General features: G+C 40.9%; 1 protein-coding gene across 4 annotated transcripts in view; it reads right to left on the reverse strand.

The window, feature by feature from the left end:
• Positions 1 to 27,720, reverse strand: part of LOC118378942 (protein kinase C epsilon type) — a 302,141-nt gene that overhangs the window by 267,737 nt on the left and 6,684 nt on the right. For 3 of the 4 annotated variants that reach the window (XR_008071101.1, XM_052470879.1, XM_052470873.1), the window contains exon 2: positions 27,602 to 27,652. The exons of the other annotated variant lie outside the window; for it this stretch is intronic. Coding sequence is in view for 2 of the 3 variants with exons in the window: in XM_052470879.1 (XP_052326839.1) it covers positions 27,602 to 27,652 (51 nt within the window). In the remaining variant the exon portion in view is untranslated. The remainder of the gene's footprint in view (positions 1 to 27,601; positions 27,653 to 27,720) is intronic. 4 annotated transcript variants of the gene reach the window in all.

Below are 27,720 nucleotides of genomic sequence, written 5' to 3' on the forward strand. Positions count from 1 at the left end.
GTACGTTAGGGTAGAAAGAGACAGGCAGTTTGCTATTCTGTCTGAAATGTAGTGTCAGAGTACGTTAGGGTAGAAAGAGACAGGCAGTATGCTATTCTGTCTGAAATGTAGTGTCAGAGTACATTAGGGTAGAAAGAGACAGGCAGTATGCTATTCTGTCTGAAATGTAGTGTCAGAGTACGTTAGGGTAGAAAGAGACAGGCAGTTTGCTATTCTGTCTGAAATGTAGTGTCAGAGTATGTTAGGGTAGAAAGAGACAGGCAGTATGCTATTCTGTCTGAAATGTAGTGTCAGAGTACATTAGGGTAGAAAGAGACAGGCAGTTTGCTATTCTGTCTGAAATGTAGTGTCAGAGTACGTTAGGGTAGAAAGAGACAGGCAGTATGCTATTCTGTCTGAAATGTAGTGTCAGAGTACATTAGGGTAGAAAGAGACAGGCAGTATGCTATTCTGTCTGAAATGTAGTGTCAGAGTACGTTAGGGTAGAAAGAGACAGGCAGTATGCTATTCTGTCTGAAATGTAGTGTCAGAGTACGTTAGGGTAGAAAGAGACTGGCAGTTTGCTATTCTGTCTGAAATGTAGTGTCAGAGTACGTTAGGGTAGAAAGAGACAGGCAGTTTGCTATTCTGTCTGAAATGTAGTGTCACAGTACGTTAGGGTAGAAAGAGACAGGCAGTTTGCTATTCTGTCTGAAATGTAGTGTCAGAGTACGTTAGGGTAGAAAGAGACAGGCAGTATGCTATTCTGTCTGAAATGTAGTGTCAGAGTACGCTAGGGTATAAAGAGACAGGCAGTATGCTATTCTGTCTGAAATGTAGTGTCAGAGTACGTTAGGGTAGAAAGAGACAGGCAGTATGCTATTCTGTCTGAAATGTAGTGTCAGAGTACGTTAGGGAAGAAAGAGACAGGCAGTATGCTATTCTGTCTGAAATGTAGTGTCAGAGTACGTTAGGGTAGAAAGAGACAGGCAGTATGCTATTCTGTCTGAAATGTAGTGTCAGAGTACGTTAGGGAAGAAAGAGACAGGCAGTATGCTATTCTGTCTGAAATGTAGTGTCAGAGTACGTTAGGGTAGAAAGAGACTGTCAGTTTGCTATTCTGTCTGAAATGTAGTGTCAGAGTACGTTAGGGTAGAAAGAGACAGGCAGTTTGCTATTCTGTCTGAAATGTAGTGTCAGAGTACGTTAGGGTAGAAAGAGACTGGCAGTTTGCTAATCTGTCTGAAATGTAGTGTCAGAGTACTATTCTGTCTGAAATGGGTAGAAAGAGACAGGCAGTTTGCTATTCTGTCTGAAATGTAGTGTCAGAGTACGTTAGGGAAGAAAGAGACAGGCAGTTTGCTATTCTGTCTGAAATGTAGTGTCACAGTACGTTAGGGTAGAAAGAGACAGGCAGTTTGCTATTCTGTCTGAAATGTAGTGTCAGAGTACGTTAGGGTAGAAAGAGACAGGCAGTTTGCTATTCTGTCTGAAATGTAGTGTCAGGGTACGTTAGGGTAGAAAGAGACAGGCAGTATGCTATTCTGTCTGAAATGTAGTGTCAGAGTACGTTAGGGTAGAAAGAGACAGGCAGTTTGCTATTCTGTCTGAAATGTAGTGTCAGAGTACGTTAGGGTAGAAAGAGACAGGCAGTTTGCTATTCTGTCTGAAATGTAGTGTCAGAGTACGTTAGGGTAGAAAGAGACAGGCAGTATGCTATTCTGTCTGAAATGTAGTGTCAGAGTACGTTAGGGTAGAAAGAGACAGGCAGTATGCTATTCTGTCTGAAATGTAGTGTCAGACGTTAGGGTACAGTATGCTATTCTGGGTATAAAGAGACAGGCAGTATGCTATTCTGTCTGAAATGTAGTGTCAGAGTACGTTAGGGTAGAAAGAGACAGGCAGTATGCTATTCTGTCTGAAATGTAGTGTCAGAGTACGTTAGGGAAGAAAGAGACAGGCAGTATGCTATTCTGTCTGAAATGTAGTGTCAGAGTACGTTAGGGTAGAAAGAGACAGGCAGTATGCTATTCTGTCTGAAATGTAGTGTCAGAGTACGTTAGGGAAGAAAGAGACAGGCAGTATGCTATTCTGTCTGAAATGTAGTGTCAGAGTACGTTAGGGTAGAAAGAGACTGTCAGTTTGCTATTCTGTCTGAAATGTAGTGTCAGAGTACGTTAGGGTAGAAAGAGACAGGCAGTTTGCTATTCTGTCTGAAATGTAGTGTCAGAGTACGTTAGGGTAGAAAGAGACTGGCAGTTTGCTAATCTGTCTGAAATGTAGTGTCAGAGTACGTTAGGGTAGAAAGAGACAGGCAGTTTGCTATTCTGTCTGAAATGTAGTGTCACAGTACGTTAGGGAAGAAAGAGACAGGCAGTTTGCTATTCTGTCTGAAATGTAGTGTCAGAGTACGTTAGGGTAGAAAGAGACAGGCAGTTTGCTATTCTGTCTGAAATGTAGTGTCACAGTACGTTAGGGAAGAAAGAGACAGGCAGTTTGCTATTCTGTCTGAAATGTAGTGTCAGAGTACGTTAGGGTAGAAAGAGACAGGCAGTATGCTATTCTGTCTGAAATGTAGTGTCACAGTACGTTAGGGTAGAAAGAGACAGGCAGTTTGCTATTCTGTCTGAAATGTAGTGTCAGAGTACGTTAGGGTAGAAAGAGACAGGCAGTATGCTATTCTGTCTGAAATGTAGTGTCAGGGTACATTAGGGTAGAAAGAGACAGGCAGTATGCTATTCTGTCTGAAATGTAGTGTCAGAGTACGTTAGGGTAGAAAGAGACAGGCAGTTTGCTATTCTGTCTGAAATGTAGTGTCAGAGTACGTTAGGGTAGAAAGAGACAGGCAGTATGCTATTCTGTCTGAAATGTAGTGTCAGAGTACATTAGGGTAGAAAGAGACAGGCAGTATGCTATTCTGTCTGAAATGTAGTGTCAGAGTACGTTAGGGTAGAAAGAGACAGGCAGTTTGCTATTCTGTCTGAAATGTAGTGTCAGAGTATGTTAGGGTAGAAAGAGACAGGCAGTTTGCTATTCTGTCTGAAATGTAGTGTCACAGTACGTTAGGGTAGAAAGAGACAGGCAGTTTGCTATTCTGTCTGAAATGTAGTGTCACAGTACGTTAGGGTAGAAAGAGACAGGCAGTTTGCTATTCTGTCTGAAATGTAGTGTCACAGTACGTTAGGGAAGAAAGAGACAGGCAGTTTGCTATTCTGTCTGAAATGTAGTGTCAGAGTACGTTAGGGAAGAAAGAGACAGGCAGTATGCTATTCTGTCTGAAATGTAGTGTCAGAGTACGTTAGGGTAGAAAGAGACAGGCAGTATGCTATTCTGTCTGAAATGTAGTGTCAGAGTACGTTAGGGAAGAAAGAGACAGGCAGTATGCTATTCTGTCTGAAATGTAGTGTCAGAGTACGTTAGGGTAGAAAGAGACTGTCAGTTTGCTATTCTGTCTGAAATGTAGTGTCAGAGTACGTTAGGGTAGAAAGAGACAGGCAGTTTGCTATTCTGTCTGAAATGTAGTGTCAGAGTACGTTAGGGTAGAAAGAGACTGGCAGTTTGCTAATCTGTCTGAAATGTAGTGTCAGAGTACGTTAGGGTAGAAAGAGACAGGCAGTTTGCTATTCTGTCTGAAATGTAGTGTCACAGTACGTTAGGGAAGAAAGAGACAGGCAGTTTGCTATTCTGTCTGAAATGTAGTGTCAGAGTACGTTAGGGTAGAAAGAGACAGGCAGTATGCTATTCTGTCTGAAATGTAGTGTCACAGTACGTTAGGGTAGAAAGAGACAGGCAGTTTGCTATTCTGTCTGAAATGTAGTGTCAGAGTACGTTAGGGTAGAAAGAGACAGGCAGTATGCTATTCTGTCTGAAATGTAGTGTCAGGGTACATTAGGGTAGAAAGAGACAGGCAGTATGCTATTCTGTCTGAAATGTAGTGTCAGAGTACGTTAGGGTAGAAAGAGACAGGCAGTTTGCTATTCTGTCTGAAATGTAGTGTCAGAGTACGTTAGGGTAGAAAGAGACAGGCAGTATGCTATTCTGTCTGAAATGTAGTGTCAGAGTACATTAGGGTAGAAAGAGACAGGCAGTATGCTATTCTGTCTGAAATGTAGTGTCAGAGTACGTTAGGGTAGAAAGAGACAGGCAGTATGCTATTCTGTCTGAAATGTAGTGTCAGAGTACGCTAGGGTATAAAGAGACAGGCAGTATGCTATTCTGTCTGAAATGTAGTGTCAGAGTACGTTAGGGTAGAAAGAGACAGGCAGTATGCTATTCTGTCTGAAATGTAGTGTCAGAGTACGTTAGGGAAGAAAGAGACAGGCAGTATGCTATTCTGTCTGAAATGTAGTGTCAGAGTACGTTAGGGTAGAAAGAGACAGGCAGTATGCTATTCTGTCTGAAATGTAGTGTCAGAGTACGTTAGGGAAGAAAGAGACAGGCAGTATGCTATTCTGTCTGAAATGTAGTGTCAGAGTACGTTAGGGTAGAAAGAGACTGTCAGTTTGCTATTCTGTCTGAAATGTAGTGTCAGAGTACGTTAGGGTAGAAAGAGACAGGCAGTTTGCTATTCTGTCTGAAATGTAGTGTCAGAGTACGTTAGGGTAGAAAGAGACTGGCAGTTTGCTAATCTGTCTGAAATGTAGTGTCAGAGTACGTTAGGGTAGAAAGAGACAGGCAGTTTGCTATTCTGTCTGAAATGTAGTGTCACAGTACGTTAGGGAAGAAAGAGACAGGCAGTTTGCTATTCTGTCTGAAATGTAGTGTCAGAGTACGTTAGGGTAGAAAGAGACAGGCAGTTTGCTATTCTGTCTGAAATGTAGTGTCACAGTACGTTAGGGAAGAAAGAGACAGGCAGTTTGCTATTCTGTCTGAAATGTAGTGTCAGAGTACGTTAGGGTAGAAAGAGACAGGCAGTATGCTATTCTGTCTGAAATGTAGTGTCACAGTACGTTAGGGTAGAAAGAGACAGGCAGTTTGCTATTCTGTCTGAAATGTAGTGTCAGAGTACGTTAGGGTAGAAAGAGACAGGCAGTATGCTATTCTGTCTGAAATGTAGTGTCAGGGTACATTAGGGTAGAAAGAGACAGGCAGTATGCTATTCTGTCTGAAATGTAGTGTCAGAGTACGTTAGGGTAGAAAGAGACAGGCAGTTTGCTATTCTGTCTGAAATGTAGTGTCAGAGTACGTTAGGGTAGAAAGAGACAGGCAGTATGCTATTCTGTCTGAAATGTAGTGTCAGAGTACATTAGGGTAGAAAGAGACAGGCAGTATGCTATTCTGTCTGAAATGTAGTGTCAGAGTACGTTAGGGTAGAAAGAGACAGGCAGTTTGCTATTCTGTCTGAAATGTAGTGTCAGAGTATGTTAGGGTAGAAAGAGACAGGCAGTTTGCTATTCTGTCTGAAATGTAGTGTCACAGTACGTTAGGGTAGAAAGAGACAGGCAGTTTGCTATTCTGTCTGAAATGTAGTGTCACAGTACGTTAGGGTAGAAAGAGACAGGCAGTTTGCTATTCTGTCTGAAATGTAGTGTCACAGTACGTTAGGGAAGAAAGAGACAGGCAGTTTGCTATTCTGTCTGAAATGTAGTGTCAGAGTACGTTAGGGTAGAAAGAGACAGGCAGTTTGCTATTCTGTCTGAAATGTAGTGTCAGAGTACGTTAGGGTAGAAAGAGACTGGCAGTTTGCTATTATGTCTGAAATGTAGTGTCAGAGTACATTAGGGTAGAAAGAGACAGGCAGTATGCTATTCTGTCTGAAATGTAGTGTCACAGTACGTTAGGGTAGAAAGAGACAGGCAGTTTGCTATTCTGTCTGAAATGTAGTGTCAGAGTACGTTAGGGTAGAAAGAGACAGGCAGTATGCTATTCTGTCTGAAATGTAGTGTCAGAGTACATTAGGGTAGAAAGAGACAGGCAGTATGCTATTCTGTCTGAAATGTAGTGTCAGAGTACGTTAGGGTAGAAAGAGACAGGCAGTTTGCTATTCTGTCTGAAATGTAGTGTCAGAGTATGTTAGGGTAGAAAGAGACAGGCAGTATGCTATTCTGTCTGAAATGTAGTGTCAGAGTACATTAGGGTAGAAAGAGACAGGCAGTATGCTATTCTGTCTGAAATGTAGTGTCAGAGTACGTTAGGGTATAAAGAGACAGGCAGTATGCTATTCTGTCTGAAATGTAGTGTCAGAGTACATTAGGGTAGAAAGAGACAGGCAGTATGCTATTCTGTCTGAAATGTAGTGTCAGAGTACGTTAGGGTAGAAAGAGACAGGCAGTTTGCTATTCTGTCTGAAATGTAGTGTCAGAGTACGTTAGGGTAGAAAGAGACTGGCAGTTTGCTAATCTGTCTGAAATGTAGTGTCAGAGTACGTTAGGGTAGAAAGAGACAGGCAGTTTGCTATTCTGTCTGAAATGTAGTGTCACAGTACGTTAGGGAAGAAAGAGACAGGCAGTTTGCTATTCTGTCTGAAATGTAGTGTCAGAGTATGTTAGGGTAGAAAGAGACAGGCAGTATGCTATTCTGTCTGAAATGTAGTGTCACAGTACGTTAGGGTAGAAAGAGACAGGCAGTTTGCTATTCTGTCTGAAATGTAGTGTCAGAGTACGTTAGGGTAGAAAGAGACAGGCAGTATGCTATTCTGTCTGAAATGTAGTGTCAGGGTACATTAGGGTAGAAAGAGACAGGCAGTATGCTATTCTGTCTGAAATGTAGTGTCAGAGTACGTTAGGGTAGAAAGAGACAGGCAGTTTGCTATTCTGTCTGAAATGTAGTGTCAGAGTACGTTAGGGTAGAAAGAGACAGGCAGTATGCTATTCTGTCTGAAATGTAGTGTCAGAGTACATTAGGGTAGAAAGAGACAGGCAGTATGCTATTCTGTCTGAAATGTAGTGTCAGAGTACGTTAGGGTAGAAAGAGACAGGCAGTATGCTATTCTGTCTGAAATGTAGTGTCAGAGTACGCTAGGGTATAAAGAGACAGGCAGTATGCTATTCTGTCTGAAATGTAGTGTCAGAGTACGTTAGGGTAGAAAGAGACAGGCAGTATGCTATTCTGTCTGAAATGTAGTGTCAGAGTACGTTAGGGAAGAAAGAGACAGGCAGTTTTCTATTCTGTCTGAAATGTAGTGTCAGAGTACGTTAGGGTAGAAAGAGACAGGCAGTATGCTATTCTGTCTGAAATGTAGTTTCAGAGTACATTAGGGTAGAAAGAGACAGGCAGTTTGCTATTCTGTCTGAAATGTAGTGTCAGAGTACGTTAGGGTAGAAAGAGACAGGCAGTATGCTATTCTGTCTGAAATGTAGTGTCAGAGTACATTAGGGTAGAAAGAGACAGGCAGTATGCTATTCTGTCTGAAATGTAGTGTCAGAGTACGTTAGGGTAGAAAGAGACAGGCAGTATGCTATTCTGTCTGAAATGTAGTGTCAGAGTACGTTAGGGTAGAAAGAGACTGGCAGTTTGCTATTCTGTCTGAAATGTAGTGTCAGAGTACGTTAGGGTAGAAAGAGACAGGCAGTTTGCTATTCTGTCTGAAATGTAGTGTCACAGTACGTTAGGGTAGAAAGAGACAGGCAGTTTGCTATTCTGTCTGAAATGTAGTGTCAGAGTACGTTAGGGTAGAAAGAGACAGGCAGTATGCTATTCTGTCTGAAATGTAGTGTCAGAGTACGCTAGGGTATAAAGAGACAGGCAGTATGCTATTCTGTCTGAAATGTAGTGTCAGAGTACGTTAGGGTAGAAAGAGACAGGCAGTATGCTATTCTGTCTGAAATGTAGTGTCAGAGTACGTTAGGGAAGAAAGAGACAGGCAGTATGCTATTCTGTCTGAAATGTAGTGTCAGAGTACGTTAGGGTAGAAAGAGACAGGCAGTATGCTATTCTGTCTGAAATGTAGTGTCAGAGTACGTTAGGGAAGAAAGAGACAGGCAGTATGCTATTCTGTCTGAAATGTAGTGTCAGAGTACGTTAGGGTAGAAAGAGACTGTCAGTTTGCTATTCTGTCTGAAATGTAGTGTCAGAGTACGTTAGGGTAGAAAGAGACAGGCAGTTTGCTATTCTGTCTGAAATGTAGTGTCAGAGTACGTTAGGGTAGAAAGAGACTGGCAGTTTGCTAATCTGTCTGAAATGTAGTGTCAGAGTACGTTAGGGTAGAAAGAGACAGGCAGTTTGCTATTCTGTCTGAAATGTAGTGTCACAGTACGTTAGGGAAGAAAGAGACAGGCAGTTTGCTATTCTGTCTGAAATGTAGTGTCAGAGTACGTTAGGGTAGAAAGAGACAGGCAGTATGCTATTCTGTCTGAAATGTAGTGTCACAGTACGTTAGGGTAGAAAGAGACAGGCAGTTTGCTATTCTGTCTGAAATGTAGTGTCAGAGTACGTTAGGGTAGAAAGAGACAGGCAGTATGCTATTCTGTCAAAAAATGTAGTGTCAGGGTACATTAGGGTAGAAAGAGACAGGCAGTATGCTATTCTGTCTGAAATGTAGTGTCAGAGTACGTTAGGGTAGAAAGAGACAGGCAGTATGCTATTCTGTCTGAAATGTAGTGTCAGAGTACATTAGGGTAGAAAGAGACAGGCAGTATGCTATTCTGTCTGAAATGTAGTGTCACAGTACGTTAGGGTAGAAAGAGACAGGCAGTATGCTATTCTGTCTGAAATGTAGTGTCAGAGTACGCTAGGGTATAAAGAGACAGGCAGTATGCTATTCTGTCTGAAATGTAGTGTCAGAGTACGTTAGGGTAGAAAGAGACAGGCAGTATGCTATTCTGTCTGAAATGTAGTGTCACAGTACGTTAGGGTAGAAAGAGACAGGCAGTATGCTATTCTGTCTGAAATGTAGTGTCAGAGTACGTTAGGGAAGAAAGAGACAGGCAGTATGCTATTCTGTCTGAAATGTAGTGTCAGAGTATGTTAGGGAAGAAAGAGACAGGCAGTATGCTATTCTGTCTGAAATGTAGTGTCAGAGTACGTTAGGGTAGAAAGAGACAGGCAGTTTTCTATTCTGTCTGAGATGTAGTGTCAGAGTACGTTAGGGTAGAAAGAGACAGGCAGTTTGCTATTCTGTCTGAAATGTAGTGTCAGAGTACGTTAGGGTAGAAAGAGACAGGCAGTTTGCTATTCTGTCTGAAATGTAGTGTCAGAGTACGTTAGGGTAGAAAGAGACTGTCAGTTTGCTATTCTGTCTGAAATGTAGTGTCAGAGTACGTTAGGGTAGAAAGAGACAGGCAGTATGCTATTCTGTCTGAAATGTAGTTTCAGAGTACATTAGGGTAGAAAGAGACAGGCAGTTTGCTATTCTGTCTGAAATGTAGTGTCAGAGTACGTTAGGGTAGAAAGAGACAGGCAGTATGCTACTCTGTCTGAAATGTAGTGTCAGAGTACATTAGGGTAGAAAGAGACAGGCAGTATGCTATTCTGTCTGAAATGTAGTGTCAGAGTACATTAGGGTAGAAAGAGACAGGCAGTATGCTATTCTGTCTGAAATGTAGTGTCAGAGTACGTTAGGGTAGAAAGAGACAGGCAGTATGCTATTCTGTCTGAAATGTAGTGTCAGAGTACGTTAGGGTAGAAAGAGACAGGCAGTATGCTATTCTGTCTGAAATGTAGTGTCAGAGTACGTTAGGGTAGAAAGAGACAGGCAGCAGCTTTTTTCGACTGTCATAATATTGCCAAATTGAGAGTCATCTTTTTATATCCCATGTATCCTTGGATTCCAGAAAGCCTAGTGTCACCAGGGTTTTGAAGAGGAGGATAATATTACACAAGCAACAGATATAGCTGTCTGTCTCTCTTCTCGATCTCCCTACCCCTTCCCACTTCTCTCTCTCTCCCGACCCTCTCTTTCTCTCTGGAAAGTAAACTTGGAGAATGAAAACAGGAAGTGGACGGAGCCTACAGTGTGACTCAAACACACCGCTGGTATTTTTAGACGCAGCCCCCAGCCTGTTTCCTCCTGGCCACACTGCTGTCCTCTCCTCTACAGCGTAGAGGGAAACAGGGAAACAGGGTCAACGACGAGAAAGGGCCCCGTCACTTCAGACATTCACCTGTAACATACAGCTCCCAAACAACAGCCTGTTCACACCCGTTCACACCACACTATAAATTGAACTAGCACCACACCAAGCACTGCAGTGGAATATGTTGACCTTACCTCAATCACTGAAAATGTACTGTATAGCTAAAACGGGTTTGGACCAGTGAGTAGTGTTATCCTACCATGTTACGGTACCCTACCAAGTTACGTTACCCTACTATGAACAAGAGTTACAATGCTAGCACTGAGGCGGTGTGGCCTAGTAGGAACAACACCTTGTGCAGCTCACCCTGCACCTTGCACTATCAGCTCCAATGTAAATAACATTAGTACGTCTACTTCTGATAAGCGTCCCAGTAAAGCATTAAAAACAATCCAGCAACAAACAGCGAACATATGAAACAAGGTCCATGAAGTCAATAACTTGCTTGTAACAGATGACATTAATATTCTGACAATCAATGAAACTGACGTAGATACATTTGATGATACAGTGGTGGAAATACAAGGTTATAACATCTACAGAAAAGACAGAAATGGAAGTGGTGGAGGTGTTGCTGTTTATATTCAGATCCACATTCCTGTAAAGCTTAGAGAGGATATCATGTTAAATACTGTTGAAGTAATATGGCTACAGGTTCATCTGCCTCACCTAAAGCCCATTCTTGTGGAAAGCTGCTATAGACCACCAAGTGCTAACAGTCAGTATCTGGATAATTTTTGTGAAATGTTTGATATTCTATGTGATATCAACAGAAAAGTATATTTTCTGGGTGATTTAAATATTGACGGGATCACATCAAGCTGCCCACTCAGGAAAAACTTCAGGTTGTCAGTCAACCTACCAGGGTAGTTACAAATACCACAGGAATGAAATCATCAACATGTATTGATCACATCTTTACTAATGCTGCAGTAATTTGCTTTAAAGCAGAACCCAAATCCATAGGAGGCATTGATCACAATATAATAGGCATATCTAGGTAAACCAAAGTTCCAAAGCCCGGGCCTAATATAGTGTATAAGAGGTCATACAATAAGTTTTGTAGTGATTCATATGTTGATGATGTAAAAAATATTTGCTGGTCTGTGGTGTGTAATGAGGAGCAACCAGAAGCTGCACTGAACATATTTATTAAACTACTTATTCCTGTTAATAATAAGCACACAACCATTAAGAAAATGACTGTAAAAACGTATATCCCCTTGGATTGATGAGGAATTGAAAAATTGTATGAATGAGAGGGAGGAGGCAAACGGTATGGCAAATACATCTGGCAACTCAACTGATTGGCAAATGGACTGCAAATTAAAAAATCATGTGACTAAATAAAATATACTATGAAGCAAAGATCAATTATAATATAGAATAACAGTAAAAAGCTTTTTAATAATATTTTGGGGAAAAAAGCCAACTCATCTCCATCATTCATTGAATCAGATGGCTCATTCATCACAAAGCCCTCTGATATTGCCAAGTACTTTTATGACTTTTTCATTGGCAAAACAAGCAAACTTAGGGGTGAACTGCCAGCAACAAATGCTGACACTAAGTATATAGGACCAAATTATGAAAGACAAGAATTGTACATTTGAATTCTGTAAAGTCAGTGTGGAAGAGGTGAAAAAATTATTGTTGTCTATCAACAATGACAAGCCTCCGGGGTCTGACAATCTGGATGGAAAATTACTGAGGATAATAGTGGACGAAATAGGCACTCCTATTTGCCACATCTTCAATTTAAGCCTACTAGAAAGTGTATGCCCTCAGGCTTAGAGGGAAGCTGAAGTCATTCCAACACGCCGACCAATCAGCCTGTTAACAACCCTTTGGAAACTTCTGGAAAAAATTGTTTGACCAGAACAATGCTTTTTCACAGTAAACTAATTGACAACAGACTTTCCGCACGCTTATAGAGAAGAACACTCAACAAGCACAGCACTTACACAAATGACTGATGATTGGCTGAGAGAAATGTATGATACAATGATTGTGGGGGCTGTCTTGTTAGACTTCAGTGCAGCTTTTGACATTTTCTATCATATTCAGCTGCAAAAAACGTATGTGTTATGGATTTACACCCCGTGCTATAATGTGGATGAAGAGTTACTTGTCTAACAAAATACAGAGGGTGTTCTTTAATGGAAGCCTCTCAAACGTAATCCAGGTAGAATCAGGAATTCCCCAGGGTAGCTGTTTAGACCCCTTGCTTTTCTCAATTTTTACTAACGACATGCCACTCACTGCCTTTGAGTAAAGCTAGTGTCAATGTATGGGGATGACTCAACACTATACACATCAGCTACTACAGTGACTGAAATGACTGCAACACTTAACAAAGAGCTGCAGTTAGTTTGAGTGGGTGGCAAGGAATAAGTTAGCCCTAAGTATTTCTAAAACTAAAAGCATTTTATTTGGGACAAATAAAAATACATTGATATAGTAGTAGCTAAGATGAGGAGAAGTCTGTCCATAATAAAGTGATGCTCTACCTTCTTATCAACACTAAGGCAGGTCCTACAGGCCCTAGTTTTGTCGAACCTGTACTACTGTTCAGTCATGTGGTCAGATCCCCAAAAAAGGACTAAGGAAAATTGCAATCAGATCAGTTGTCATCTGAGACATTATTATTGATTATAGGATAACAAACTGTATCTTGGAAAGTCTACACATTATAGTTATCAGATTCACATGGAATTGTTGTGCAATTTAAATGTTTAAATATGAGACTATTTGTGAACAGATGAAATGTAATTTTAGCTTCTAAATGAGAGAATTGGTTTTCATAAGTGATCTAGGCTCAACTCAGTGGCCCCGCCCATGTGAACAGACATTGGTTGTAAACTATGAAACAAATGTAACTTTGTGTACCCGAGGAAGTGAGGACGACGGTCCATACGTTAAAAGGGCTAATATCAAACTACAGAACTAAGCCAAATTCAGCGTGAATTTAAAGTATGGCAACTTGGTTTGAACTTTGAACTCTTATTCACTAAAGAAGTGATACCTCCTAGCCATTGAGTGAGCGGCAGCAGCTGTAAACGTGGGCTAGGAAAGGATGCACAAAGTGTATCTTCTACTAAACACACGACGCTACTACAATGCATTCGTTCTACCAGACATTCTTCAGAGGACAGGAAGATCTCTGTTGGGCAAAACGACCTTCCATCTACAACCAACCTATTGAAGCACCGCTCAGAGTGAATATTTCTTGTATTTTCCTTTTCCAAATGGACGGTTATTTGGAATGCATATGCTTCTGTATTTACGATAGCATAGCTTTACAAGGTCCGATCAGAGAACAAATTCCTTTGATCCTCAGTCTTCCCGCACTTTCATTCAAAACCCAACCCCCTATCTTTGGGTAACCAGCCGCCATATCTGTTCCGTACGCAAGGGACGTTTTCTTTTATGACATAATTAGTAATCAATGTATGACCCATCCTGTGTATGTGTAATTCTGTGTGATTGTTTAGGTATTTAGTAAATAAATAATTAAACCAAATGTTGTATTGATGATTCAACTTGTTAGCCAGTGTTCGTGAAGAAATCTACGACTTCAGATGAGACTGAATAATGTGACGATTAAGAACTGACTGCTATTGATGTAAAATATGACCAGGTCTTTAAGAGTTTATTCGGAAGATAACAACTCTATGAACATTATTTTGTGGTGCCTCCTCTTTCTAGTTAATTACATGTACATGTTTAGTTTAATCAGGTAATATTAATTACAGAGAAATTATTTTATGGAATAGCATGTCATATCACTTAATCCGGCATAGCAAAGACACGACATACGCTACCCTAGTATGTTATGTTACCCTACTGTGTTATGTTATACTATGTTATGTTATACTATGTTATGTTAACCTACTATGTTATGTTACCCTACTATGTTATGTTACCCTACTATGTTATGTTAACCTACTATGTTATGTTACACTTCTATGTTATGTTACCCTACTATGTTATGTTACACGTCTATGTTATGTTACACGTCTGTGTTATGTTACTCTACTATGTTATGTTACTCTACTATGTTATGTTATACTATGTTATGTTACCCTACTATGTTATGTTATACTATGTTATGTTACCCTACTATGTTATGTTATACTATGTTATGTTACCCTACTATGTTATGTTATACTATGTTATGTTATACTATGTTATGTTACCCTACTATGTTATGTTACACTACTATGTTATGTTACCCTACTATGTTATGTTACACTACTATGTTATGTTACACGTCTATGTTATGTTACACTACTATGTTATGTTACCCTACTATGTTATGTTATACTATGTTATGTTATACTATGTTATGTTAACCTACTATGTTATGTTACACGTCTATGTTATGTTACCCTACTATGTTCAAATCAAATCAAATCAAATGTATTTATATAGCCCTTCGTACATCAGCTGATATCTCAAAGTGCTGTTATGTTACACGTCTATGTTATGTTACTCTACTATGTTATGTTGTACTATGTTATGTTAACCTACTATGTTATGTTACACTATTTTATGTTACCCTACTATGTTATGTTATACTATGTTATGTTACTCTACTATGTTATTTTATACTATGTTATGTTAACCTACTATGTTATGTTACTCTACTATGTTATGTTATACTACGTTATGTTACCCTACTATGTTATGTTACACGTCTATGTTATGTTACACGTCTATGTTATGTTACTCTACTATGTTATGTTACTCTACTATGTTATGTTACCCTACTATGTTATGTTACACTACTATGTTATGTTACTCTACTATGTTATGTTACCCTACTATGTTATGTAACACTACTATGTTATGTTACTCTACTATGTTATGTTACCCTACTATGTTATGTTACCCTACTATGTTATGTAACACTACTATGTTATGTTACTCTACTATGTTATGTTACCCTACTATGTTATGTTACCCTACTATGCTTAAGGGTTAGGACTGGGGGAGGGCAAAGTCAGAGATCTGTTGAATGCTCCGGGTAGGCCCACCGTTCGAGCTGAGCACTGACATATTTCAGTGATTAACTCACTGTTCAAAATGAGTGCTGCTTCTACTGTCATCACTGCTGCTGCTGAACAACATACAGCAGGGCCTGCACACACAATCCATCACAAGCAATTACAGCAAACCATTTCCTCTGTAATGGCATTGCAGAGGACGGAGAGATAGAGAGAGAGATCAAGGAACGGGGGAAGGAAGAGAAAGAAAATGATAGAATAATAATTAATAATTATAGAATAATAAACAACACATTTCCTAAAACGGTTCAATTCTGACCAAAAGAAGTAGATGAGGAAGTTGTAGTTGTAGAAGTAGTAGAGGAAGAAGTTGTACACGAAGAAGTAGTACACGAAGAAGTAGTACACAAAGAAGTAGTACACAAAGAAGTAGTACACAAAGAAGTAGTACACGAAAAAGTAGTAAACAATGAAGTAGTAGAGGAAGAAGTTGTACACGAAGAAGTAGTACACGAAGAAGTAGTACACAAAGAAGTAGTACACAAAGAAGTAGTACACGAAAAAGTAGTAAACAATGAAGTAGTAGAGGAAGAAGTAGTACACGAAGAATTAGTACACAAAGAATTAGTAGATGACGAAGTAGTACACAAAGAAGTAGTACACAAAGAAGTAGTAGATGAAGTAGTACATGAAGAAGTAGTATACAAAGAAGTAGTACACAAAGAAGTAGTAGATGAAGTAGTACATGAAGAAGTAGTATACAAAGAAGTAGTACACAAAGAAGTAGTAGATGAAGTAGTACATGAAGAAGTAGTATACAAAGAAGTAGTACACAAAGAAGTAGTAGATTAAGTAAGTAGTAGGTGAAGAAGTAATATACAAATAAGTAGTACCCAATGAAGTAGTAGTTATTTTTTTTATTTGACCTATATTTAAACAGGCAAGTCACTCAAGAACAAATTCTTATTTTCAATGACAGCCTAGGAACAGTGGGTTAACTGCCTTGTTCAGGGGCAGAATGACACATTTTTTTTACCTTGACAGCTTGGGGTTTTGATCTAAGAACCTTTCGTTTACTGGCCCAATGCTCTAACCACTAGGCTACCTGCCACCCCCACTACTAGATAATCTACTACTTCTTCAACTACAGCTTCTTAAACTACTACTTCTTCCAATACTAATTTTCTGTGTACTACTTCCTCATTTACTACTTCATCATGTACTACTTCTTCACTACTACTTCATCATCTACTACTTCTTTATCTACTACTTCATGATCTAGTGCTTCTTCCTCTAGTTCTTCTTCAGCTGATACTTCATAGTAGGTGGCAGCAGGTAGCCTAGTGGTTAGAGCGTTGAGCGAGTAATATAGCCTCACTACTGTATATAGCCTCTACTGTTATAGCCTCACTACTGTTATAGTCTCACTACTGTATATAGCCTCACTACTGTATGTAGCCTCACTACTGTATATAGCCTCACTACTGTATATAGCCTCACTACTGTATATAGCCTCACTACTGTTATAGCCTCACTACTGTTATAGTCTCACTACTGTATATAGCCTCACTACTGTATGTAGCCTCACTACTGTATATAGCCTCACTACTGTATATAGCCTCACTACTGTTATAGCCTCACTACTGTTATAGTCTCACTACTGTATATAGCCTCACTACTGTATATAGCCTCACTACTGTATATAGCCTCACTACTGTATATAGCCTCACTACTGTTATAGCCTCACTACTGTATATAGCCTCACTACTGTATATAGCCTCACTACTGTTATAGTCTCACTACTGTATATAGCCTCACTACTGTATATAGTCTCACTACTGTATATAGCCTCACTACTGTTATAGTCTCACTACTGTATATAGCCTCACTACTGTTATAGTCTCACTACTGTATATAGCCTCACTACTGTTATAGTCTCACTACTGTATATAGCCTCACTACTGTTAGTCTCACTACTGTATATAGCCTCACTACTGTATATAGCCTCGCTACTGTTATAGCCTCGCTACTGTTATAGCCTCGCTACTGTTATAGCCTCGCTACTGTTATAGTCTCACTACTGTATATAGTCTCACTACTGTATATAGCCTCACTACTGTATATAGTCTCACTACTGTATATAGTCTCACTACTGTATATAGCCTCACTACTGTATATAGCCTCACTACTGTTATAGCCTCACTACTGTATATAGCCTCACTACTGTATATAGCCTCACTACTGTATATAGTCTCACTACTGTTATAGTCTCACTACTGTATATAGCCTCACTACTGTATATAGTCTCACTACTGTATATAGCCTCACTACTGTATATAGTCTCACTACTGTTATAGTCTCACTACTGTATATAGCCTCACTACTGTATATAGTCTCACTACTGTATATAGCCTCACTACTGTATATAGTCTCACTACTGTTATAGTCTCACTACTGTATATAGTATCACTACTGTATATAGTCTCACTACTGTTATAGTCTCATTACTGTATATAGTCTCACTACTGTATATAGTCTCACTACTGTTATAGTCTCATTACTGTATATAGTCTCACTACTGTATATAGTCTCACTACTGTATATAGTCTCACTACTGTTATAGTCTCACTACTGTATATAGTTTCACTACTGTATATAGTCTCACTACTGTATATAGCCTCACTACTGTATATAGCCTCACTACTGTATATAGCCTCTCTACTGTATATAGTCTCACTACTGTTATAGTCTCACTACTGTATATAGTCTCACTACTGTATATAGCCTCACTACTGTATATAGTCTCACTACTGTTATAGTCTCACTACTGTATATAGCCTCACTACTGTTATAGTCTCACTACTGTATATAGCCTCACTACTGTTAGTCTCACTACTGTATATAGCCTCACTACTGTTAGTCTCACTACTGTATATAGCCTCACTACTGTTATAGTCTCATTACTGTATATAGCCTCACTACTGTATATAGTCTCACTACTGTATATAGTCTCACTACTGTATATAGCCTCACTACTGTATATAGCCTCACTACTGTTATAGCCTCACTACTGTATATAGCCTCACTACTGTATATAGCCTCACTACTGTATATAGTCTCACTACTGTTATAGTCTCACTACTGTATATAGCCTCACTACTGTATATAGTCTCACTACTGTATATAGCCTCACTACTGTATATAGTCTCACTACTGTTATAGTCTCACTACTGTATATAGCCTCACTACTGTATATAGTCTCACTACTGTATATAGCCTCACTACTGTATATAGTCTCACTACTGTTATAATCTCACTACTGTATATAGTCTCACTACTGTTATAGTCTCATTACTGTATATAGTCTCACTACTGTATATAGTCTCACTACTGTTATAGTCTCATTACTGTATATAGTCTCACTACTGTATACAGTCTCACTACTGTATATAGTCTCACTACTGTTATAGTCTCACTACTGTATATAGTTTCACTACTGTATATAGTCTCACTACTGTATATAGCCTCACTACTGTATATAGCCTCACTACTGTATATAGCCTCTCTACTGTATATAGTCTCACTACTGTTATAGTCTCACTACTGTATATAGTCTCACTACTGTATATAGTCTCACTACTGTATATAGCCTCACGACTGTATATAGCCTCACTACTGTATATAGTCTCACTACTGTTATAGTCTCACTACTGTATATAGCCTCACTACTGTTAGTCTCACTACTGTATATAGCCTCACTACTGTATATAGCCTCGCTACTGTTATAGCCTCGCTACTGTTATAGCCTCACTACTGTTATAGTCTCACTACTGTATATAGCCTCACTACTGTATATAGCCTCACTACTGTATATAGTCTCACTACTGTATATAGCCTCACTACTGTTAGTCTCACTACTGTGTATAGCCTCACTACTGTATATAGTCTCACTACTGTATATAGCCTCACTACTGTTAGTCTCACTACTGTATATAGCCTCACTACTGTTATAGTCTCATTACTGTATATAGCCTCACTACTGTTTATAACCTCACTACTGTTATAGTCTCATTACTGTATATAGCCTCACTACTGTTATAGTCTCATTACTGTATATAGCCTCACTACTGTATATAGTCTCACTACTGTATATAGCCTCACTACTGTATATAGTCTCACTACTGTATATAGTCTCACTACTGTATATAGCCTCACTACTGTATATAGCCTCACTACTGTTATAGCCTCACTACTGTATATAGCCTCACTACTGTATATAGTCTCACTACTGTTATAGTCTCACTACTGTATATAGCCTCACTACTGTATATAGTCTCACTACTGTTATAGTCTCACTACTGTATATAGTATCACTACTGTATATAGTCTCACTACTGTATATAGCCTCACTACTGTATATAGTCTCACTACTGTTATAATCTCACTACTGTATATAGTCTCACTACTGTTATAGTCTCATTACTGTATATAGTCTCACTACTGTATGTAGTCTCACTACTGTTATAGTCTCATTACTGTATATAGTCTCACTACTGTATGTAGTCTCACTACTGTATATAGTCTCACTACTGTTATAGTCTCACTACTGTATATAGTCTCACTACTGTATATAGTCTCACTACTGTATATAGCCTCACTACTGTATATAGCCTCACTACTGTATATAGCCTCTCTACTGTATATAGTCTCACTACTGTTATAGTCTCATTACTGTATATAGTCTCACTACTGTATATAGTCTCACTACTGTATATAGCCTCACGACTGTATATAGCCTCACTACTGTATATAGTCTCACTACTGTATATAGTCTCACTACTGTATATAGCCTCACTACTGTATATAGCCTCTCTACTGTATATAGCCTCACTAGTGTTAGTCTCATTACTGTATATAGCCTCACTACTGTATATAGCCTCGCTACTGTATATAGCCTCACTACTGTATATAGCCTCACTACTGTATATAGCCTCTCTACTGTATATAGCCTCGCTACTGTATATAGTCTCACTACTGTATATAGCCTCTCTACTGTATATAGCCTCACTACTGTATATAGCCTCTCTACTGTATATAGCCTCACTACTGTTAGTCTCACTACTGTATATAGCCTCACTACTGTATATAGCCTCGCTACTGTATATAGCCTCATTACTGTATATAGCCTCACTACTGTATATAGCCTCACTACTGTATATAGCCTCGCTACTGTATATAGCCTCACTACTGTATATAGCCTCTCTACTGTATATAGCCTCACTACTGTATATAGCCTCTCTACTGTATATAGCCTCACTACTGTTAGTCTCACTACTGTATATAGCCTCACTACTGTATATAGCCTCGCTACTGTATATAGCCTCATTACTGTATATAGTCTCACTACTGTATATAGTCTCACTACTGTATATAGTCTCACTACTGTATATAGTCTCACTACTGTATATAGTCTCACTACTGTATATAGTCTCACTACTGTATGTAGTCTCACTACTGTATATAGCCTCTCTACTGTTATTTTTCACTGTCTTTTTTACTGTTTTTATTTGTTTACTTACATATTGTTCACATAATACAATTTTTGCACTGTTGGTTAGAGCCTGTAAATAAGCATTTCACTGTAAGGTCAACACCTGTTCTATTCAGCGCACGTGACAAATAAACTTTGATTTGATTCGATTTTAAATCAAAAGAAACAAACCCCCCAAAAAATCTATTTTAATTCCAGATTGTAAGGCAACAAAATAGGAAAAATGCTAAGGAGGTGAATATTTTCGCAAGCCGCTGTACATTAAGAAGTAATAGAGGAAGAAGTAGTAGCTGAAAAAGTAGTAGATTATGAAGTAGTAGATTATAAAGTAATAGATGAAGAAGTCGTAGATTATAAAGTAGTAGATCAAGAAGTAGTAGATAATGATGTAAAAGAAAAGGAGTAATAGCTGATGAAGTAGTAGATTAACAAGTAGTACACAAAGTAGTACCTGAAGAAGTAGTAGTTATGAAGTAGTAGATGAATAAGTAGTAGTTTATGAAGTAGTAGCTGAAGAAGTAGTAGCTTATAAAGTAGTAGCTGAAGAAGTAGTAGAGGATTAAGTAGTACACAAAGAAGTAGTATGTTATGAAGCAGTAGATTATGAAGTAGTAGATAATAAAGTAGTATCGTAAGAAGTAGTAGATAATGAAGTAATAGATGAAGAAGTAGTAGATTAAGAAGTAGTACACAAAGAAGTAGTAGATTAAGTATTAAATCAAAAAGTAGTAGTTGATGAAGTAGTAGTGGATTAAGTAGTACATGAATAAGTAGAAGATGAATAAGTAGTAGGTGAAGAAGTAGTAGTTGATGAAGTAGTAGCGGATTAAGTAGTATATGAAGAAGTAGTAGTAGTTGAAGGAGTAGTAGATGAAGAAGGAGTAGTAGATGAAGGAGTAGTAGATGAAGAAGGAGTAGTAGATGAAGGAGTAGTAGATGAAGAAGTAGTACTTTAATGAGTAGTAGTTGAAGAAGTAGTAGTTGAAGAAATAGTCAATGAAGAACTAGTCGTTGAATGAGTAGTAAAAATAAAATAAAATAAAAATGTTTGGTAACGTACACATGGTTAGCAGATGTTAATGCGAGTGTAGCAAAATGCTTGTGCTTCTAGTTCTGACAGTGCAGTAATATCTAACAAGCTGAAGTAGTAGATGAAGATGAAGTAGGTAAAATAGTAGTAGCTGAATGAGTAGTAGAAGAAGAAGTAGGGCACTGCTAGTTCGGGCAGTTTGTGCCTGTCCTACCTATAGGGCATGGAGCTTTTCTAGGGAACACGTTCAACACTCAAAAGTGTGGTCACACATACAAGTACACCGGCACACCCACATTTTATGTACCTGACTGAGTCGGCACCACAAAATTGGGCCAACAGTTTCAGACAGGTTTGTTTACTTTGTTGATCATTTCTAAAAACAGCCTGGCTCCATAATCAGCCAGTTCAGATTTAAGCAACTTTATTGTTCATGAAGCAGAAAATAATAACTGTTCCCATTCTCTAGGGTTTATAAAAAGAAAGTATGGTGTTACAAGACCATCAAACATGATGTGGCCTCCTAGTTCTCCTCTACTATACTCAAGTAAGAATGGAATCCCACCAGAGGTTCAGAGAGAGGTCTCCCCCTGGCTCTCACACTCTCTCTTACTCCATCACACATGCTCACTTTCCGTTTCTGCCTCTGCCGCTCTTTCACACTCTATCACACACACACATTCATACTGGAGTTAAGTCCAATTCAATGGGGCTAGCAATGAGACAGGAGGGGGGGAGAGGCTACAAAGCCTGGGGCTAGCAATGATACAGGAGGAGGAGAGAGGCTACGAAGCCTGGGGCTAGCAATGAGACAGGAGGGGGGGAGAGGCTACGAAGCCTGGGGCTAGCAATGAGACAGGAGGGGGAGAGAGGCTATGAAGCCTGGGGCTAGCAATGAGACAGGAGGGGGAGAGAGGCTACAAAGCCTGGGGTTAGCAATGAGACAGGGGGGGCTACAAAGCCTGGGGCTAGCAATGAGACAGGAGGGGGAGAGAGGCTAAGATGCCTGGGGATAGCAATGAGACAGGAGGGGGAGAGAGGCTACGAAGCCTGGGGCTAGCAATGAGACAGGAGGGGGAGAGAGGCAGAGAGAGGCTACGAAGTCTGGGCTAGCATAGAGACGGGGGCTACGAAGCCTGGGGCTAGCAATGAGACAGGAGGGGGAGAGAGGCAGAGAGAGGCTACGAAGTCTGGGCTATTTTCTTTTTTCAAAAATGTTTCACCTTTATTTAACCAGGTAGGCTAGTTGAGAACAAGTTCTCATTTGCAACTGCGACCTGGCCAAGATAAAGTATAGCAATGTGAACAGACAACACAGAGTTGCACATGGAGTAAACAATTAACAAGTCAATAACACAGTAGAAAAATAGGGAGTCTATATACATTGTGTGCAAAAGGCATGAGGAGGTAGGCGAATAATTACAATTATGCAGATGAACACTGGAGTGATAAATGATCAGATGGTCATGTACAGAGATATTGGTGTGCAAAAGAGCAGAAAAGTAAATAAATAAAAACAGTATGGGGATGAGGTAGGTAAAAATGGGTGGGCTATTTAACGATAGACTATGTACAGCTGCAGTGATCGGTTAGCTGCTCAGATAGCAGATGTTGGAAGTTGGTGAGGGAGATAAAAGTCTTCTGCGATTTTTGCAATTCGTTCCAGTCACAGGCAGCAGAGAACTGGAACGAAAGGCGGCCAAATGAGGTGTTGGCTTTAGGGATGATCAGTGAGATACACCTGCTGGAGCGCGTGCTACGGATGGGTGTTGCCATCGTGACCAGTGAACTGAGATAAGGCGGAGCTTTACCTAGCATGGACTTGTAGATGACCTGGAGCCCGTGGGTCTGGCGACGAATATGTAGCGAGGACCAGCCGATTAGAGCATACAGGTCGCAGTGGTGGGTGGTATAAGGTGCTTTAGTGACAAAACGGATTGCACTGTGATAAACTGCATCCAGTTTGCTGAGTAGAGGGTTGGAAGCAATTTTGTAGATGACATCGCCGAAGTCGAGGATCGGTAGGATAGTCAGTTTTACTAGGGTAAGTTTGGCGGCGTGAGTGAAGGAGGCTTTGTTGCGGAATAGAAAGCCGACTCTAGATTTGATTTTCGATTGGAGATGTTTGATATGAGTCTGGAAGGAGAGTTTACATTCTAGCCAGACACCTAGGGTACTTATAGATGTCCACATATTCAAGGTCTGAACCGTCCAGGGTGGTGATGCTGGTCAGGCGTGCGGGTGCAGGCAGCAAACGGTTGAAAAGCATGCATTTGGTTTTACTAGCGTTTAAGAGCAGTTGGAGGCCACGGAAGGAGTGTTGTATGGCATTGAAGCTCGTTTGGAGGTTAGATAGCACAGTGTCCAAGGACGGGCCGGAAGTATATAGAATGGTGTCGTCTGCGTAGAGGTGGATCAGGGAATCGCCCGCAGCAAGAGCAACATCATTGATATATACAGAGAAAAGAGTCGGCCCGAGGATTGAACCCTGTGGCACCCCCATAGAGACTGCCAGAGGTCCGGACAGCATGCCCTCCGATTTGACACACTGAACTCTGTCTGCAAAATAGTTGGTGAACCAGGCAAGGCAGTCATCCGAAAAACCGAGGCTACTGAGTCTGCCGATAAGAATATGGTGATTGACAGAGTCGAAAGCCTTGGCAAGGTCGATGAAGACGGCTGCACAGTACTGTCTTTTATCGATGGCGGTTATGATATCGTTTAGTACCTTGAGCGTGGCTGAGGTGCACCCGTGACCGGCTCGGAAACCAGATTGCACAGCAGAGAAGGTACGGTGGGATTCGAGATGGTCAGTGACCTGTTTGTTGACTTGGCTTTCGAAGACCTTAGATAGGCAGGGCAGGATGGATATAGGTCTGTAACAGTTTGGGTCCAGGGTGTCTCCCCCTTTGAAGAGGGGGATGACTGCGGCAGCTTTCCAATCCTTGGGGATCTCAGACGATATGAAAGAGAGGTTGAACAGGCTGGTAATAGGGGTTGCGACAATGGCGGCGGTTAGTTTCAGAAATAGAGGGTCCAGATTGTCAAGCCCAGCTGATTTGTACGGGTCCAGGTTTTGCAGCTCTTTCAGAACATCTGCTATCTGGATTTGGGTAAAGGAGAACCTGGAGAGGCTTGGGCGAGTAGCTGCGGGGGGGGCCGAGCTGTTGGCCGAGGTTGGAGTAGCCAGGCAGAAGGCATGGCCAGCCGTTGAGAAATGCTTGTTGAAGTTTTCGATAATCATGAATTTATCGGTGGTGACCGTGTTACCTAGCCTCAGTGCAGTGGGCAACTGGGAGGAGGTGCTCTTGTTCTCCATGGACTTCACAGTGTCCCAGATCTTTTTGGAGTTGGAGCTACAGGATGCAAATTTCTGCCTGAAGAAGCTGGCCTTAGCTTTCCTGACTGACTGCGTGTATTGGTTCCTGACTTCCCTGAACAGTTGCATATCGCGGGGACTATTCGATGCTATTGCAGTCTGCCACAGGATGTTTTTGTGCTGGTCGAGGGCAGTCAGGTCTGGAATGAACCAAAGGCTATATCTGTTCTTAGTTCTGCATTTTTTGAACGGAGCATGCTTATCTAAAATGGTGAGGAAGTTACTTTTAAAGAATGACCAGGCATCCTCAACTGACGGGATGAGGTCAATGTCCTTCCAGGATACCCGGGCCAGGTCGATTAGAAAGGCCTGCTCACAGAAGTGTTTTAGGGAGCGTTTGACAGTGATGAGGGGTGGTCATTTGACTGCGGCTCTGTAGCGGATACAGGCAATGAGGTAGTGATCGCTGAGATCCTGGTTGAAGACAACGGAGGTGTATTTGGAGGGTCAGTTGGTCAGGATGACGTCTATGAGGGTGCCCTTGTTTACAGACTTAGGGTTGTACCTGGTGGGTTCCTTGATTCAGCCCAGTCAAAACTGTTCGCTGCTCTGGCCCCCCAATGGTGGAACAAACTCCCTCACGACGCCAGGACAGCGGAGTCAATCACCACCTTCCGGAGACACCTGAAACCCCACCTCTTCAAGGAATACCTAGGATAGGGTAAGTAATCCTTCTCACCCCCCCTAAAAAGATTTAGATGCACTATTGTAAGTGGCTGTTCCACTGGATGTCATAAGGTGTATGCACCAATTTGTAAGTCGCTCTGGATAAGAGCGTCTGCTAAATGACTTAAATGTAAATGTAATGATTTGTGTGAGATTGAGGGCATCTAGCTTAGATTGTAGGACTGCCGGGGTGTTAAGCATATCCCAGTTTAGGTCACCTAACAGAACAAACTCTGAAGCTAGATGGGGGGCGATCAATTCACAAATGGTGTCCAGGGCACAGCTGGGAGCTGAGGGGGGTCGGTAAGCAGGCGGCAACAGTGAGAGACTTATTTCTGGAGAGAGTAATTTTCAAAATTAGTAGTTCGAACTGTTTGGGTATGGACCTGGAAAGTATGACATTACTTTGCAGGCTATCTCTGCAGTAGACTGCAACTCCTCCCCCTTTGGCAGTTCTATCTTGACGGAAAATGTTATAGTTGGGTATGGAAATCTCTGAATTTTTGGTGGCCTTCCTGAGCCAGGATTCAGACACGGCAAGGACATCAGGGTTAGCAGAGTGTGCTAAAGCAGTGAGTAAAACAAACTTAGGGAGGAGGCTTCTGATGTTGACATGCGTGAAACCAAGGCTTTTTCGATCACAGAAATCAACAAATGAGGGTGCCTGGGGACATGCTAGCATAGAGACAGGAGGGGGCTAGATGCAGCTGCTGTCTGAGGATAAGGCATACACAGGAGGGGCCCAGACAAAGAGGCCTGCCCAGGCTGACACATACTGTTTCACCCCACCCTCATAACACTCAGCCACTGAAGTTTACACAGCCGGACAATCTCACGCTTCACTCTCCCTATTACCAAATCTGCTGGACTGACTGCCTTGACTGAAAGCAAATTAAGATGTTTTACAAACCTACTGTTGACTAAAACGGTTTGGAATGTATAAGCTCAAATACACTTCTCATTGTCTTGGATAGTCTACAATCAAAGCCATACTATGCCAACTGCTGCTCAAGCCTCCTAATTAACAAGTTCTAACAGTCACAGAAACTCACAAGGCCCATTGTCAAAAGACAGAGACACTCTGAAAAAAACATGAACAAAATGAACCATGAAAGATACAGCTATTGTGACGGTAATGTTTGAGTCAGCATGTGTATCCATCCCTCCAATATGTTTTGTTGTATGTGTGTGTGTGTGTGTGTGTGCATGTGTGTGTGAGTGAGTGAGTGAGTGAGTGAGTGAGTGAGTGAGTGAGTGAGAGGGGGTGAGAGAGAGAGAGAGAGAGAGAGAGAGAGAGGAGAGAGAGAGAGGGGGGTGAGAGAGAGAGAGAGAGAGAGAGAGAGAGAGAGAGAGAGAGAGAGGGGGGAGTGAGAGAGAGAGAGAGAGAGAGAGAGAGAGAGGGGGAGAGAGAGAGAGAGAGAGAGAGAGAGAGAGAGAGAGAGAGAGAGAGAGAGAGAGAGAGAGAGAGAGAGAGTACTATGTCTGTGCATGCATACACCTGTGCATGCATACACCTGTGCATCTTAGAGTGCATGTCTACACGTTCCTACCAGGGTACAAGTTCAGACAGGTTCTTCGAGGAGTAATCGTTGGCAAGCCTTCTAAATTAGGCAACATGCTTTGCATTTTGGACATTAATCATGGGGCCCACCTATGAGGAGCTGCACATAAACAATGGGCAAGGAGAGATGGAAGGAAAGGACACAAGGAGCAAGGAGAGATGAAAGGAAAGTACACAGAGAGCATGGGGAGATGGAAAGAAAGGACACAAGGAGAAAGGAAAGATGGAAGGAAAGGACACAGAGAGCAAGGAGAGATGTAAAGAAAGGACACAAGGAGAAAGGAAAGATGGAAGGAAAGGACACAAGGAGCAAGGAGAGATGGAAGGAAAGGACACAGAGAGCAATGCTGTTTAGGTCAGAGCAGGACAACAGTCTCTCCATCTGGAATACATACACAATGCTTAGCACTTACCAACACCCCTAAACTGACATTTTGTTCCCAGGGTTGCAATCTCCAAACTACCTAGAATGAAAATGAGAGGGAGGGTAAGCCAAGGACAGAACTCCTTCAGCCCAGTCAGCCCAGCCGAG

The sequence above is a fragment of the Oncorhynchus keta genome, chromosome 2 (assembly GCF_023373465.1).
Source record: "Oncorhynchus keta strain PuntledgeMale-10-30-2019 chromosome 2, Oket_V2, whole genome shotgun sequence".
NCBI classification, from domain to species: domain Eukaryota; kingdom Metazoa; phylum Chordata; class Actinopteri; order Salmoniformes; family Salmonidae; genus Oncorhynchus; species Oncorhynchus keta.